Genomic DNA, 17,748 nt, shown 5'->3' with positions numbered 1-17,748 from the left:
ATATTAAAACCACTTTGTGGAGGTTTTCATTCTCATCTCAGCTAATCATTTCTCTTCTGTCCCTTTGTCTTACACTGTTCTCCAGTCAGTGTTTGACTCATTCTTATAGGTGGAAACTAAATAAGAAGTTTTACTGAAGTTTCAAGTCGCACAGGAAGTACTGAAGTCCAATTTTTAGCTATCCTCTATTTTCATACCTACTTTCTTCCTTCCCTCCGGCCTTATGTGCATTCATTTTGCCCTTTTCCTTGTCTTTTCCTTTTACACTGACCTGAAAGCATGAAAATCTCCTAGAGACTGAAAATGTCGATTTTCACAAAGCAGCAAAACTAAATTTTAGCTGTCCTCATAATTAGGATTTTTGATATGTACTAAGAAAGTTAATAAGAACAGAACAGCACAACATCTTCTGATGAATTCTTCCTTCTTGAGCTGATCTAAAAGCATGCAACCCCCCCCCAAAACTAGAAATGAACACAATTTTTCACGGAAAGCTTCGACACTCCTCTTCACAATTAGTACTTTTGCTTTACTTATTTTTGCGGCGAATACTTGTTTACTTCAGTCAAGGCAAACTGACATTGTGCAGCCAAATGTTCAAACACACACATCTTTATTTCAGATTTTAGTTTCCAAAGACACCAAACATGTCAGGCTGAATTTTGGGGGAGATGTGTAGAAAACGTTGCACGAGACATCTTGAATATTTCCAGCCATAAAAACATGAAGTTTTGGGTTTGAATATTTCCCTCAATAAAAAGCTGGAACAAGCTGCAAAAGAATCTATATGATACTGTCAGGCAGAGTGGAATTACCAACGGGGATTTTTCCAACCTTAAAGCTCTTCAAGGGGAAATAAAACGGGGACATTGGATGTTACGGAGTTAAAGATTTAAAAGGAGGACTTTTACTTGTAATGGTGTATTTTTCCCCAGTGATATTTCTACACTTACTAAAGGATTTGAGGATTCTTCACTGTATTAAATGAGCCTCTACAGCACTGTGATGGGATAAAATTTGGGGCTGTAATCAGACTTTTGGACTGGCCAGTAATTGGACCTGTTACCCCCTTTTCTTTTTGCAGTTTAGCCCCAAGCTACTGGCTGTCTGCAGTGATACACGGAGGGGAGAAAGGGCAGGAGGACCACAATACCCACTCAGGGACAAGCTGTCAGAAGCCCTGAAACACTATCCTCTCCCAGACCAAAGCACTGGGTGTTTTTAGCTGTATTATATCACTGGGATTCAAAACACAGGTCATTTGGGGAGAGCTTTTCTGAGAAATTACTTCATCTATTAGAGAGCAGAAGCGGAGTAATGCTCGGTGTAGTTCGTGTTAGGTGGTGCTTTCGGCTTTTAAGACTCCCAGAGCGGAGAGCGCCGTCTGGGCCCTAATGCAGGTAATGATACTGCCCTCAAGTGGATATTCCAGCTATCAGTACTGCAGCACGCTCATGTCACAGGCACAAATACAGTGACAGTAAAACGTTAGGATGATGAAAAATGGCCATAAAAACTTAGTAAATGTTCTTGGCCACTTTGGTTATGGTAGCTGGTGTGACTCTAACAACTCTTTCCAGTTTGGCTTGGGCTCTGCGCCAGGCTTTTCCATACGCTGTTTTTCAATTAGGACACAGCGCTCCTGGCATTTCATGAAGGGAACAGAAGTGGAAGCCCTCAGCAGCGAGCCTTGGGGCTGGGGATCTCGGGAGAATGACAGAGGCGTACAAATCGTCACTGTTAAAGGTCCTAATTGCCTGAAACCTTTAAGCTTCAAAGCAGACTCTTCTTGTGTGGCAGAAGTGCTGCTGTGCATTCCTCTCAGATGGAAAGGTTGATTGCAACTGTGGCATTTAAGAGTAGAGGAGAGTTTGAGGACTGCTTATTGTGTGGTCCGCCGATGCTTTCCTCCCCCGTTCTTCCCCCCCGGTCCCCCTTTGCTCTGTGTTTCAAAGACCTGTCGCCTTACGTCTTGTCAAAATCCTCCCTTAAAAACAGTAAGCAAAAATAGAAGCTAATGATTGAAGTTCCATCCCATAAACTCGTGGTTGCAGTTTGGAATAACAAGGCTGTTGCATGTGTTTGTGCGTTCGTACACATGGGAGTGATTGAGAACATTTTGCTTTTAGCCACTGCCCAGTCAAATGATTATATATTGCATTGTTCATGCATTTAAACAATGCTGTCACTCTATTTCCCAGTATGACTCGTCTGTTGGACTGGAATCTAGGTTCTTGGTACAAGAAGTAAAAAAAAAAAAAAAAAATGAACACCCCTAAAGTCCCCAGAACTCTGTCCATCTATGACTCCTACCCAGTGGTATTTTCCCCTTGATACCAGTTCATATATTGTTTGCTAACAGTCTCTATTTTTAAACCTGTCAAAAGAAACTATATAAATGCCATGTAGGCCACCAAGGGATTGGATGTGTCAGTAATGGATGCAGCAGACGCTCTGCTCTCAGTGGAAAAAGTGTTGTGTTTCAGAATGTAAATGTGTCGCTTTCCCATTTAATATGGCATACGTTACTGGTGATAGTCCTTCCACTAATGTGAATAAATGATGATACTTTTGGCTGGGAAATCCTTTAAGTGAGGATTTGTGGCAGTTAATCATATTGAAGTGGAAAGTGAGGTTCCCTCGTGTCTAATAATAGTGAAGTGAGTCTCGTAAAAACAAGCACGCTTAAATAAAATGAAATACCCTCCTGCCGGCTGCACTTAGGCTTTGGCACATGAATAAATTTCAGTCCAAAATTTCACTCTTTGGAACATATGAAGATTAATTCCACGCTGCAAACAGGTGAGGAGCGCCCATTAGCTTCAATCAGACTAATTCGCTTGTGGTTTTCATCTCCAAGGCTCAGTTACGCCTTTTTTTTTTTTTTCAGGTTTTATCTCATGTCTGTCCAAACACACCACCCCAGTTCTGTTTGTCTCAGCGCTGCCACAGTGAGGAGCGCTCAGCCCCCAGCGCACGCTAACCAGTTCCTCCATCTCCATATTCTGCGGGGAGAGACAATAGGACAGAGATGCTGGGGGACATAGGCTCTGATGGTGATGATGATGACGATGAAGTTCTGGAGACACGCAAATCCCTCCAGGATCACATTCCACCACTTTGTGTGTGTGTGTCTGCCCAGTCGGTGCATGTGTTCTGTCAGTCGTATGCGTGCGTTCGGGCTGAATGATTAATTGAAAGCAACGCTGCAGTGTAATAGAATGAAATATTCTATCCGCAAAAAGCTGTGATTAAAGTGTTTTGCTACTCAATCTACCCCTGCGGGCTTCATGTGCACACTCGCTGGCCCGTGCTCCACATGACATCAGCAAGCGAGAGTAGATCAAGAGAACATCAGCAGGACCGAACGCCAAACAGCGAGAGGTGACCCTAGTGTCGAAGAGGAAGAGGACGTCGGCTGTCTGCAAATATTTTGGGTTTAGACAAGAAGATGCTCGACAAAGCCATTTATTGTGCGGTACCTTGCTGCTGTCCCTACGACACGAGACAACTCCGCAAATCTTTTCTTTTAAAAAATGCGTCACAAGGCCGTGAATGATGATTGCATGGCTAAAAACCAGACTACCGGCGTGCGAGGCGGGCCGCTTACCACCCGACAGGGATCACTGAGCGAAGTATCCGAGAACAGGACTCCTTATGAACCCGATTCAAAGCGGCACCGTGAAACGACCCAGGCGATGCAGTCCACATGTTCACGTATTCCACGTCCACAGCGAGGCTTTGAGTTATCTAAACATTTTCAGAGTGGCAGCCATAGTCATAGGTGGGATTTGTTGACTACTAACGGGATCTAATATCTAATGTAATGTGATTTGTTAATCCCCATCACTCATCAGTAAGAGTCAGATTTATCATCTAAACCAATGTTCGCACTGTTCCTCTGGTGTGTCAGGGGAGAGGGAGTTGTTGGGATTTTATGAACAAGTTAAATCAACATGTTCACATGTTACTATCGGACCTTTTTCTTTTTTATATTTCCGCACTTAAGCTTGTGTGATTTATTACCGTGACTGACCAGAGATCATATATTAACATCCACAGCAGGCCTGGTGTTCTGCGGTGCTTTGGCCTTTCTTGGATTTTAATAAATTATCCTATGATGATTCTATTGCATGTTAACTAAGCCTGGGGTGATCATTTATTCTACTGTGACTGAAGGTTTTTACAATTCAGTGGCAAAATAAAGATATCCTATCAAGCATCAATGCATCAGTTCAGCTTGTTTAATCCTCACACATTGGTGAGGATTAAATAATGTGAAGGTGAGTATGAGGTCTCAGACTGTAGGATGATTTATAGCTCGTGTATAATTAATAATTCAGAAGATGCTGAACTTTTAACTCACAATATTGGTGTTAATAATAGCAATAACATTATTTTCCTACATCGCCCAGCCCTGGCATGCACGCCGTCTCATGTGTCCCATCACATGTAGTCCTTCTCACGCATGTTTGCGTGCCCATAACACTGAGCCAGTGAGCTGCTCATTAGCAAGCTGCTTCATTCATCCCGGACGGTCGTCAGTAGAAAGGGGAGACACGAGCCCGGAGGGTTCGCCGCCCCCGCCAACGGCAGCACGGCCCGGGTCAGCAGAGGTACCAAGTGTCGTCTGTCGGGACCATCCACTTACCGGAGTGAAGCACAGCTCCTCCCTGAGCGCCGATCAGTCAGCTCACATGCTCCTCTCACTCAAGTCATATAGATTTCAGCCTGAAAGCAGTTAGTTATGCAAATGTCTCAGAAACCTCGGAGTTTGTTGCTGTTAGGTAATTCTACCCTTTTGTCGTGCTTTTTTCTCGACCACAGTTGAAGCCTGAGTGGCAGTTGTGACTACTTAAAGCTACAGTGTTCCACTGTGCAAGCAACTACTTGATTTAATAATGCTGTTTTATGAAGCATGATTCATATTTCAAAGGCTGCATTTCTGGAGTGGAAATAATTCAGCACTAAGGCTTAGACAGGCTTAAAACTTTGATCCTCCTTGGTGATCTTGACTTGCTTTTTTTTTTGTTTTGCGTTTTCTTATTTTCTCGTGCACAAACTTAAGTGTTTTTTTTTGTTCTGCTTATAAGAAAACAGCCCTCTATAAAAGAGTCATTAGCTGTGGTTTGATGGCTGTAGCTGTCTCCAATATGCCCAAGACACCCAGAGTTCTCGTGACTTTCCCATGGTCCTCATCAATGCACTTGGGTGGTAATCAGCCAGCGATCGCGCTCATTGCATTTATCATCCCCGTGGCCTTTTAGCTCCTCCAAACACATGTAACATCTCACATAGTTTCCGTGTGAAGATGTAATTGCTTTTAGATAACAATCGGAATATTGCTTTGATCTGATTGCTTATGCTGTAAACAATGATGCCATTAGATTTGACCAGAACACTGTGATTTCCAACCCGGAGCTCCTCACTGTTCACCGAGGGACCTCTGCATATTCCTGAGGAGACGTTGACAGCATTGTGCTATCAGCTGCATTGTTGACTGCTCACAGATGTACGGGCCCATCTCCACATCGTCTCGTACTAGTGATTAAACCACAGAACAACGACTTGGGTACGTTGTAAAGGAAAACAAGAGAGCCTCGCTGTTTTTCATTCCTCCCCCCCCCCTGTTTCCTTTTGATTCTTTAAAGGTCTAGCCAATTGTAAATCTAAAAGCATATTAAGAAAGGATTGTAGATGCTGACACAGAATGTCTCTGGAGCCCATTCAAAGCTATCATATTTTAATTCCATCATTTTTTTTTTTTTTTTGCTTTAATCAATGAGGGGCTGGAGTTGTTGATCTGTACCCCGGTGCCTCAGTCCCCCTTTCAGTTGGTTGGTGTGGAAAATCCGTGTCATCTGACTCCCCCCCCCCCCTCCCTCCCTCCGCTGGTTCTGATTAGGGAACAGTGCTACGGGAGTTCTGGATCCCGGGTCTCTCGCTCCCATTAACCACGGTCAGGCCCGATTCCACGCTCAGCGCTCTCACACCTCTGCACTCTGTGCTGCTAGGAGCTGGCCGGTGGAGTGAGGCTATAAGATGGAGAAGGGACAGAGTCCTTTCTCCCTTTTGTCATCCAGTTGGCTCCAAATGTGTTAAACTGCTGACACAAACTTGCAATGCAAAATGTTTTTGGACGCCAGATCTGTTAAATAGGATGTTCCAGATCACAAATCATTGTTGTTTTGCCATCTTAGTGGGACCCATTTTTAATATATCTTCACTTGATGTAAGAACATTTAAAGCTCTTTGAAAAGCCTTCTTAAACCCTTATTTTATTTCATTTTAAGCAAATCTGCCTTTTGAGAGCTGGCTGATAAAGGTGGTTATAGACCCAGAGGAGAAAGTGAAGGATTGTTTGGTGTTTTTGTGGTGAAATAATAGGCGTCAGCTCCAGTCCTGTTTTTAAAGGATAATTCTGATTTATTACAACAACTTTTCGCCGGTTGAGCCACAGTTTTTATTTGCTTTGAAAGCGCTGCCAAAGCAATAGAGACTTTTCCACAGCAGATGTTGTGACACCTCACAGTAGGATGCTAATGAAGGCTGCATTCAGGTAACCGGTGTGGTCCATCGCTAATGTCATTAGTTCCACCAGTGCTTTTCCTTTTGTGATATGTCAGAGTGGCTGCTGTTGCTGAGATCTGAGAGCACGGTGGCATCCCTAAAAAGTGGCGTGAATGGGGCTGTAACAAGGGAGATACTTGGAGGTTCTGTTTGCATTTTGTCACCTTTCCAGAATCAGAGACTCAAGAAAAAAGGTGTGAGGAGTGGATTAAGCCGTATTTTTGTCTGCGATCATTAGCGTTCCGGGATAACTAACTTACGATCCTCAAAAGTAACCCAGCATTATTTCCCAGGCAAAGGAACACATCCTGAAGTTCATGTTAAAGAAAAGCCCCATAAAAAACTTGTGGAAGGTTTCTCATTGTGCAACATTCCCCTAGTGTGCAGGCTGCTCCCGGATGCTGAGGTGTTAAGGCTAATGTTCGCAGCTCTTTCCTGCTCCCACTTGGCTTTGGTCAACTTTACACTCCAGCGATAGTGTTACATCTGCCAAACATCTCTACTCATCCTAAAAGTTTTTTTCTCTCAGAACCTGAACTGTGGAAACATTGCCTTTGGAAAATAAGAAATACATTCATTCAAAATTCTGAAACGAGTTGTAAGCCGCACACTCATGAAACCAAAATCTATCACAGGCCTTTCTTCCTTCTCTCCCCTCTGTGGTGTACGTCCTTGTTTGTCTCCTCAGCGTACATACTGTACCTTTAAAAGTTTGAAGAAATGAAACTCATTTTTTTTTTTTTAGGTTTTCTCCTTTATGCGTGCTGCTACATCAAAAGCTTTATTGAAGTCCACGATCCATCTATGAGAAAGTCCAGGTAGAGCACGAAGCATAAATCTATGCGAGGAACAAGGCTGTGGTTAAAACAAAGTAAAGCTCCTTCAACTGCAGCCCCTTTTGAAAGATGGAAAACAGGTCATTCTTAGGCCTCATCAAGAAACTAAATCAAAGTAGGGAGTCGCTGTAGCCTAAGGAATGGAGTCAGGGGAGTGAAAACCATTAAAAGTGCATTGTGCAGGCGGTCTGCAGAGGAAAAAAAAAAAGAAGAAAGAGATACACAAGAGAGGAATCACAAGAGCAAAACAACCACAACAGTGAATCGCCTTTAAAAAAAACACACACGGAGTGAATGAGAGAATATATGGTCTGCGTGTGGTTTAGCATAGATCTGTCCAATATCATGCACCATAAATCTCAAAGTAGGCCTTATTGGTTCTCAGGCTTCAGAGGACTCGACATTAAGACAAATTTATGAAAAAAAAGAAAGCTAAAGTGCCTTAATTCTGCTGCGTTTTTTTTTTTTTTTCTTCCCCGCGCTGTGGGAAATTGCTTCCGTGTGTTGATTGAACGAGCCATAAAACAACATGGGAGTCACGAGAATCCTCCACCACATTTTGTGATTCTTACAATCAAATGAAGAAAGAAACATGGTGAATTAAGAGAGCCGTTTGCTGTGCGCTGTGTTTATTTGACCTTCCAGCTGACTCAAACAGGAAAGTAGCTCAGGATTCTTCTCCCGGGAGGCGCATCCTCCTGGGACATTCAGAATTCAGCATATTTTCATGAATGCTGTCAGTTTTAAAGAGAACGTCAGCTGACGCTAAATTTCCTCTTCCTTATTACCATCTGTCATATCAGCACTGTCTTAAGTCTGATGCTAATGTTTGTCATTGCTACAAGTGGAACAGCATGAGAATGGAGCGGCCGCTAACACTAACTGGATGTTGCGGTCAGTCCCATGAACCGAGGCGCTGGTGCACAAACGTTTGGAAGACTCGAAAGGAGTCGTGACGAATGAGAGAGCAGATAAACATGAACTAACGTGAGTCTGCACGCTGACGTCTTAGTGTGTTACTGCAGGAGGAGCACGGTGGCGCGCTGGTAGAGTGTCTGTGTGGAATTTCATGTTCTTGAACAAATGACCTCTCTGTCTGTCCTCCTCCTCCTCCTCCTCCTCCTCCTCCTCTCTCAGGACACCGAGTGTTGGGAGAGGTCATTGTCGAGGGCCGCTGAGATCACTTCAGCCCTGATCCGGGAGAGGAGCCCCGCCCTGGTTGGACAGCTTCTGCAGGCATGAAGAGAAGCAGCAGCAACAGAAAATCCCCTCAACGTGACTCATGAACACTGCAGGGATGAGACGATGATGTTTTTTTTTTCGGCTCTGAACCTATCACCTAATCAATTACAGAACAGATATTCCCACAGGACTGCACTCCCACAAAGAGAGACACACTTGAAAAAAATGGAAGCAACAGAGGCCGAGATATTCTGACTTCTAGTCCCAAGCATGAGTCAAGCTCCACAAACCCAGAATCCTACACTTCCCACAATGCAACTCAGCAAACGTTGTTACTCATTGTAATGCAGGCTTTCTGCTACAAAACTTGGCAGGGAAAGTTTAAGCTGCTCTTTATTATAATCAACCACAATTTGAATGCAGTGTTCTGTTCTGGAAACATGTTCGGTTGGTAAAGTGGCCAGTATTTCTTCCAGAGCAGCCGTGGCAGGAGACAGAGAGTTACACAGTGGTCATGACAACTTTCCCCTCCGCAAACATGCCACTGATGGACAGTTGTATGAGATGATTAAAATGGGAAACATATTTTTGCTACATGTTGACTGAACACATTTGAATCTGCGACATATTTTTGTTTTAAATCAAATTAGTTTAACGGTATTTTCCAGAAATTAAAGGCCCCTATAAGTTGGTTATATAACAACATCGCACACCACATTAGGTCTATTAGGTCCCGTCCAAACAGCCCTTTGAGATGATATACTATGATTCGACGCTCAAACTTTGGCAAGCTGCATAAACATGAACAGGAAGTAGTACGGTTAGCAGCAGGCTAAACTATTAGCCACATCCAACTAGCATCTCATCACCTACAGGTACAACATGTGGATGTTTTATAAGGGTGCTATAATAACACTGTGTCCATGACACGAGCTATCAAACCACCGCTACACAGTTAGATATTAGAGGAAAATGAAGTGAGCAGCTTCATTTTCTCTGAAAGCCTCTGCAGATGTCGACTTGTGTTTCATCGCGTCCATCCTCAGCCCCTCTTTTGCTCTCTCCTCTTGATGAATATGTCTTCTGCTTCTTGGGTTGCTTTGCAGTGAAGGCAGTAGTTGGCAATTCAGAAGGCCATGGAAAATAATGTGTGGAAAATGTGTAGTGCCAAACAAAGCACATGTTGTGGAGCCTCTCCCTGAGGACTAAGGTGGCAGCTTTTACAGTGACTGGGAGCGCACAACCAGACGGGCCAGAGAGCCGGCACACAGATAACAAACATTTCCTCGTCGCAGCCTCTGCTGTCTAAAAACGTGACTGCTGTGTCAGTCTCACAGAAACGTTTTCAAAGTTCATCATTCAACTTTGTGTCTTGTGTTGTGTTTGTGCTCTGGACTTCTTAAGCTGAAGGACGTTTGTAAGATGCTTTTGGAAAACAAGGCCCCGGACTTTGGCGGTCATGCTGCATCTTTCCTCCTCTGCAGATCACCTGACCACAAATCACTCTCATTTGTTACATGTGGAGGGCAGCTGTCTGTCACACTCACTGTATGTTCCTCTGTATCACTTATTGAGTTAGATCATGGTTAAGTTGCACCAACAACAGGGCTGTTCCATCTCAGGTAAAACACCACAAACAGTCTGGGAATATCAGCATTAATGCTTGTGTTTGACTGCAGCCGCCCCCAGGATCATGTATTTGTCACAGGAGGGGGAAAAACAGTGTTGCACATCAAAGAGTCTTTAAAAGTGTTGATGCCGGAACATTCCTAAGACGGCCACAAAGGCCCTGTTGCTTTGTGTACGCCTCTCTCACTTCCAGGGCATCTCCAGTTTCCTGCGTTCCTCCGTCCTCTGCAGCTCAGTGGAATTCCAACTGTTGATAGAGAGCCGCCTCGGGCGAGAGCAGCTCCATCTTCAGATTCAGATTCCTGTAAAGAACTCCACACAACGTGTGCTTGTGTTTCAGGGACTTCTCTGCAGATCGTAACCCCCAGTGACAAATGATGTAAAGTGTGTGAAAGTTTAGTTTCTCCTTCAGGGTTTTCCTTTTGATTTGTTACTCAGCTGAATGTTTCCTCCACCTGCTCTTCTCTCCTGTATATTTTCACTCTTCACTGAACCTCCGGGTATGTTCTGTTATGTTCATTTCAACAGATCCCATAGAAAAAGCCGCACCAGCCTGTCAGTCTGTCCAGTGCCCTCTGACTCTCCTGTCCTGCCTTTGGCATCCATTCCTACAGAAGTAGTGCTTTTGTTTGGGACTATTTTCAGCAGCAGGTTAAGACACATTTTGTGCATTAAAGAGCAGGATGGAGCATGTGGGATTGGTTCCAAATAAACTACAGTGTGTGGGGTCATGCTGACACAGACCTGACGCCACTGGATGTTAAAGGACACTGGGACAGTTTCTGCTTACTATGGTTATTCGTCCTGTTCATTCGGGCCATTCAGAGATCCTCACCTGACATGTTTCCTGTGGAGGTGATTGGGGGGGGGGCAAAAGCCACCGCCCTGCTTGTTTATCTGAAGTTCAGATGAGGCTTCAGCAGCCTGAGGTAGTTAAATAAAGTGGATACCTTCCAAAGTAAATGTCTTATTATTCTGGTTACAGAGGAGGGAGGTGGATTAATTAGAGGAAAGAAGCGTACACGATGTATTTCTTTGAGTACAGTGTCACCTGGTGGACATCATGGTTAATAAGTCAGACCTGGTGTGATTGCTGGACATCGTGTCTCCACTGGGGGGCCATATTGGACTTGTCTGCACAAGCACTTCATAGTTTACCTGCTACTTTGGCAAGTTTAATACAACTTTTTACAACCCTTTTTGAATCCACAAGTGATCATTAATGTAAAAACCATTCATCACTGACTGTCCTTTAGGTTTGTATTTGGGGGATTGGGGTGAGGAATAATAGTTAGTAAGTTAGGCTTTATCTATTCTATTCTAGACATTTTGTGAGGAAGTTTATTGTGAGAATAAAATCAGTGTCTCAGTACTCTTCACAATAAAAGACCGAAGAGAATAACAAATACAGTTTATAATGTAAAATATATAACAAAAATAATTAAGTTTGATTTTAGTGCTTCTTCTCAAACGCGGCTGTAAACAAGGAATAAAACCGAGGACGAGGTAGAAATTACAGCATCAAGAGGAAAACACATTTTTGATTTAATAGTTTCAGTTGTGTCTGACTCTCAGATTGGATGATTTTGTGTCCTTCATAATCAAAAAAAGTCATCCGCAGTCAGCCTTTTGAAGAGGAAAGATCTGTCTTGGGTTTGAGCGTTGACAGGGAGAACAGAGCTTTTTAAAACTCCTGCCGTGTGCTGCTGCAGTGGCCTATTGAGTTGAAGTTGCTGTGTCCACAGTTTGGGTCCACATGGAGACCTTTGTTGTATGTTTTTCCCCATCTGTCTCCTCCAGTCATCTCTCCGCCGGCAAACCTCTAATAAAGACACGAAACCCTCTGACCTCTGATTGTCATCTTTAAAAGAAAAAAATAACATTTAATTTCCTAGGCCAGTGATTAACCTGTGGTCGTGGGTGCTGCCAGATGCCTCAGTCTTGGTTGTTGTAGCTGCTGTAATGTGTTTCTGCTAGCTTAAAGCTAACCAGAGCCACGGGCCTTGGCTGATGCCTCAGACCAGGTCCTGTTTAGATAGCGCCACTGCTGGTGCTGCATGGAGGGAGACCAAAGCCAGATCCCACACTTTGACTGTCTGTAGGTCTGCCAGACTCAGACAGAATGTCGCCCCCTCGACCAGCCAAGCTCAGCTCTGATTACAGCTTTGGTATTCAGTGGCGGAAAATATTCCGATCCTTTACTTTAGTAAAAGTACTCGTACCACTCTGTGATAATACTCCACTACAAGTACGAGTCCTGCGGTCAAAAGCGGACGTCAGCAAAAGTATGGAGTATTATCAGCACACTGTACTTAAAGTGTCAAAGGTAGAAGTCGGTTTTCTAGAATTTACTACTATGCATGATGGTACTATACTATACATACTATATGTGATAGATTTTGGTTTAGTAATATGCTGCATGAATGTTTGTGCTGGACTGCATTGCAACCTATTGCGTAGTTTAATCTACTGCAATGCATCATGGTCTATTGGATCATCACATATATTTGTCAACCTGTCACGCGCTCAGAAAAACAGCCTGTTTCCAGCTCTGTGACGATGCCTTTCCCAGCTGATCCAAGAGGAAACTGAAACAGTTTATTTAGCTTAAGAAGGAGGAGAAGTGTTCTCAACCAGTAAAGGAACATTTCATCTTCTTCAGAATCACCACAGCTGGAGATACTAGTTACTTTGCAGATGACAAAGTACAACATTTGCCTCTGTGTTCAGTGTGAAGTAGGATAAAATGGCGATGCTCAAATAAAGTCTGAGAGTCTGGCCTCTGTGCTCCCAACTAGGTGTGTGCGCCTTTCCTTACATACGTTCTCTGTGGTGTCTGCAAAGTGTTCCTGGGTTTGGAAATGAATGTGCACGAATGTGACAACCCTACATTTAGATTCCAGCGTCCTCGTCCATCCTGGCCAAAGGATTCCCAAATCTGGATCCCCATAAAAGCAGCACGTCCGTGCCAGCAGCGCCGAACATAGGGGCACACGGAGAGACACCACAAGAAAGCACTTCTTCCTGGAGACTACAAAACAAACACAGCGAGGGGGTCAAGAGAGCAGACTAAGAATATGAGGACTTTGGACGGGTCAGGAGGCTCCACGAGGTGGGATGCCAAGCACAATAACGCAGTCATGAATCAGGAGGGAAGGTGTTCAGGAATGTGACCTCATGAAGTCATTGCAAACCACAACGTCTGGTTCCCGCTGCATGAAGCTCACTGGGATTTGTTCAGCGGGATTCAGCATCTGTTTGTGTCACGGCAGTTAAAACCACAACGCAAATGCTGTCGGGGTTGGATTTCAATTTATCCCCATCAACGCTAACAGAATAAACATAAATGTAATGTAAATGTTGGCAGCACCGGACGTCACCTAAGATTTTCTTTTTACTTGCACCTGAACTCAGAGAGGGACCATCTGTGAACAGCAGTGCCACCTGGTGGAGATCGCTTTTGCATTTCATGGCGGATTTAAAACAAATACTCAAATCTAAGCCATCGTATGTGTACGTTTTCCTTCTCCATACAGCCACAATTACTGCAATGCTCAGATTACGCGTCATCATATTACAGCAACAGATGGACGTTGAATTGATTGTTGTGAGATCACAGCTGCAGTGTAAACACGTTGGGGGTGATGTCAGTGTGTAGAAAACTGACTTTACACAGGATTTGGGGGTTTAGGCTGTGATTTTGGTGGTCTGGAGGAGGTTTAGAGACCAAGTCGGCCTGGGAAAATCCAAGAGGGGGAAATTTTATGACACATGCTCCTCTTGTAAAGCATCCAACACTGTAATGCGTTTGAGAAAAGCACTTCACTTGTTAGAAAATGAAAAACCTCAGTGGTTTGTAACGGAGAGGTGATTTTACTGATGAGGATACAGATAAGGTTTTATGCTGCCTTCATGTGCTCCCTGTAAAATGCTGGTGTAAAAACGACTTGAACTTTCATATCCCATTTGGTTAATATCAACTTATGAATCACTGAGGGGAAACACATCTGTGTTCTGGTGAGGTGCCATCCTGAGCATGCCCAGAATGCCAGTGCACTGCTTCCAACTAAATAAGATCCAACAACAAGCAAATGATACTACAAATAGTCATGTATTGTTATTTTCTTCTCTGTGGCTTTTGTCCCCAAATCCAAAATTTTCCACGCAGCTGAGTTCCAAAACATCAGTCAGAAAGCTGGAGGGACTTTTGGACACCTAACAAAGTCCAGGTGTGCATCTTTAATGTGCTTTTATTGCATAATTATAGAACTTCCCACAGCACTTGAAGGCAACAGACAAATCCTGTGAGCTCTGGAAACCAAATGTTGCTGGATAAACACGGCATTAGGAAAAGATGACAGAGATGAACACTGTTGGGGAATAACTAATTCGGGCTTGTGTGGTGGTGTTTGAATACCATACAAATTGTTCTGTCTTCTCTGGCCCCCGTACCCACTCCCACATATTTCCAACATCCCCACAAGCTGACCGCTCCTGAGGGCCAAATGAATTCCACATTTCACCCCTCCTGAGCTGTCAGTGGTCCACACACAGCTGAGGCTCGCCTTATAAATGAGACTCAGCAGGACGTGGGATCTCTCGCTGACAGCGACGTCTGAAACAACCTGCTGGAGATTCAAGTCGGTCAGTAAGCCAGTGTGAAGCGGCATCTGCCTGCTGCAGCCTCTGCAAATGTGGACGGGCCGGGGGCCCACGGTGGAGCTGTGGTCAACCACAACCGTGAGGCGAGCAACCTGGTGTTGAGTGGCAATGTTGTGAAGATCTGCCGCAGCTCACTGCAGATGAAAACAGGGTTTCGTTCAGCAGTCCGAAATAAAAGTTTTTCTTTACCACAGAGGTAGTAATGCCTGTGAGCTGCAGCGAGACTCAAATCCAGTGAAGAAAGAAAGAAAGAAAGAAAGATCATAATATCATACTATCAGTGGAAGTATAACTCTGTTACATGTAAAAGTTGTGCATCCATTGTTTCATAGTAAAAAGCACCTCAAACATCCACAGAGTTCCTTTTTTACGTTTTACGTGCAAACCAGAAGTCCACTTTGGCAAGTTTAACTTTCCCCCAGATCAGGTGAAAGGTAGAAAGATATTAAAAATGTTTTGTCTGATGTAACTGCAGCACCAGACAAATATAAGAGGTAAAAACTAGAACAGCAAGTATAGTACAAAGCGAAAATGACCTCCCATGCTAAAGTATATAATGGAGGTAAAGTTTGAGGTAGAAAGTCTCTCAAAGTACAAAGTTCCGCACCTAAAAGCTGTACTTAAAGCTGCATTCATTGATTTTTGGCCACAAGAGGGCAGCGGAACTCCACAACAAGATTACAGAAACACAGACCGGATGTCATTTCTCTGTGTGAAGTCATTGAAGCTGAAATGTTGTCAAACAGTCACATATTGACACTCCCAGCAGTTACAGAGCAACATTATCATTCATTTGCAGATGTGTTCGTCTCCAAGTGATGAACATAAGTCCAATAATCACTCCTCTTTTTGCTTTGTTTTTGGTCTCCACCTACCCCTGAGGGGGAATATCCAGCTCTGTAGCAGCTAGTTTGTCTGCTGCTTGGTGCTGGCCAAGTACAGTACAGTGAGTTTATCAAAGCTTGGCTGCTACGAAACAGCAGCTGCAAACAGGACTGATTACTGAAACAGAATCAAACCAGCGAACCACTACATACGACGTCCGACATCAGAAGCTACGAATCTTTCTGGTCTTGTAATCTTTACAGACTCCCTCACTCAGCAGGACCGAGATCCAAACCTTGTCTACATTACCAGTGCCAAGCGGCTGGATTAGATGTAAGAGAGAGTTTAGTAATGGGGTGAATTGGTCCAAATTAGGCCCGACAATTTTCTTCAATTATGGCGTAGGGAGGACGCGATGGCACATCAGAGCTGATTATTTGTGTTTGGAGGCGGCTGGGTGCTGAGGGTTAATGGGTGCTCCATCATCGGTGGAGAACAGGAGGGAATGACTCATCTGCTGTGGATGTGAATGTGTGTCTATGTCTTTTTCTGTGTTTTCGCCGCAACGGTCTTTAGAAACGAGGATGTCCCAACGCGGGAGCACACGCAGTAACACAGGACAGTGTGGAAAGTTAAAGTGGTCACATTAGGTGAAGTGAGGAAAGAATGTGAAAAGCATTTCTTTACAGTGGATGACTGGGACCTGAGGAGAGACAAGAGGGGGAGGCATGATGAAAGGAAGAAGGGATTAAAACAATGGAAGTGGTGGAAAAAAAAAAAGGTAGGAAGGAAGGACTTAAATAAGAGAGGATCGGGGAGTGTAGAAAAAATAGAGGTATGGAGGAAGACAGGAAAAAATAGAAAGAAGGAAGGAGGGAATGAAAGAACCATAAAAACAAAAGGAAGCTAAAAAGATGGATGGAAAAAGAGGGAAGGAAGGATGAAGAAAGATATTGAAAGAAGGAAGAATAAGAATGTGAAAATGGAAAGTAATAAAACAGGGATGAGGGAAGGAAGGAAGAACGAAGGTCCTGCACTGCTCAGCTACTGAGTCACCCGCTGATGAAGAGGAGGATGAGATTTAGTAAAAAAATCACTGTTGTCTCATCTTGAATTGTGAAATATTCGCTTTACTTTGATGCCAGTAAAGTTCATTGAATGGGAGGAGGGCAGTTAGTTGGAAGCAGCTGTGGATCTGGCCGTTGGTCCAGTGAACACCCCCCCCACCCCCCTCGACAGGACCTCCATCATGCTGACAGCCATGTTGCAGCTCTGTTCGTGATTCAGACGATGAAATCTCAGCAGAGCTCAGCGACTCCTCTCTGCATCCATCCTGGCTGCTCTCTTCGCTCCTCAACTCCTCCGGCGCCATTCAATCAAGCCCACCTCCAGCAGGCGAGAGACAGGACGCCCATCCATTACCGCTCACACCCATGCAGTACAAAACAGCCTGTAACGGAATGATCTACAGCATTTCCATATTAATGCACGTCTGATTAGTCAGCTCCATCAGCAGCGGGCAGTCGGCTTTAAAACACACACAGCACGTGGAATCGAGTTCAGTGCGTCACCCGAAGGACGTCATAGGACTCAGAAGGAAAAGTATGATCGCTGGCACACCACTGCAAGTAAAAGCCCTGCATTCAGAGCTGCATTTAAGTAACACATCACATACATTTACTTTAAATCAATGTATTTAACGTGAAAGCGGATGGTTTTTCGACTCTTTCCCTCCAGTGTTTCCAAGCAGTAATTACACTATCGCGAAGACAACCAGGCCAACGCTACCGCCAGCAGCCTGACTGGTGTCTAACTAAGCAAGAGACAACCATATTACCAAGTCTGAACCAGTGGAAGAGGCCCAGCCTGTCCTGTTCAGTCCACGTTTATTAGTTGCAAGAAGAATCATTTGGTTGTATTTTCATAGGCCAAGATTTTAATTAAGCCTCAAACTAAGTATCTTTGGGCCACTCCTACAAAGGCACCAAAATATAATTTTTTATATACTATCTTATGTTAATTTCGGACCGTGTGTGTGTGTGTG

The 17,748-nt window shown here is 44.0% G+C and overlaps 1 protein-coding gene across 1 annotated transcript in view; it reads left to right on the top strand.

The window, feature by feature from the left end:
- Window positions 1-9,197, top strand: part of crppa (CDP-L-ribitol pyrophosphorylase A) — a 45,289-nt gene extending 36,092 nt beyond the window's left edge. Inside the window, exon 10 of the mRNA XM_070835843.1 lies at window positions 8,544-9,197. Within this exon, the coding sequence (XP_070691944.1) occupies window positions 8,544-8,648 (105 nt within the window). The 3' untranslated portion in view covers window positions 8,649-9,197. The remainder of the gene's footprint in view (window positions 1-8,543) is intronic.
- Window positions 9,198-17,748: the final 8,551 nt, after the last annotated feature.

This window comes from Pempheris klunzingeri, chromosome 8 (genome assembly GCF_042242105.1).
Source record: "Pempheris klunzingeri isolate RE-2024b chromosome 8, fPemKlu1.hap1, whole genome shotgun sequence".
NCBI classification, from domain to species: domain Eukaryota; kingdom Metazoa; phylum Chordata; class Actinopteri; order Acropomatiformes; family Pempheridae; genus Pempheris; species Pempheris klunzingeri.
Note: the sequence above shows the minus strand (reverse complement) of the source record. Positions and strands in the feature narration are given on the sequence as shown.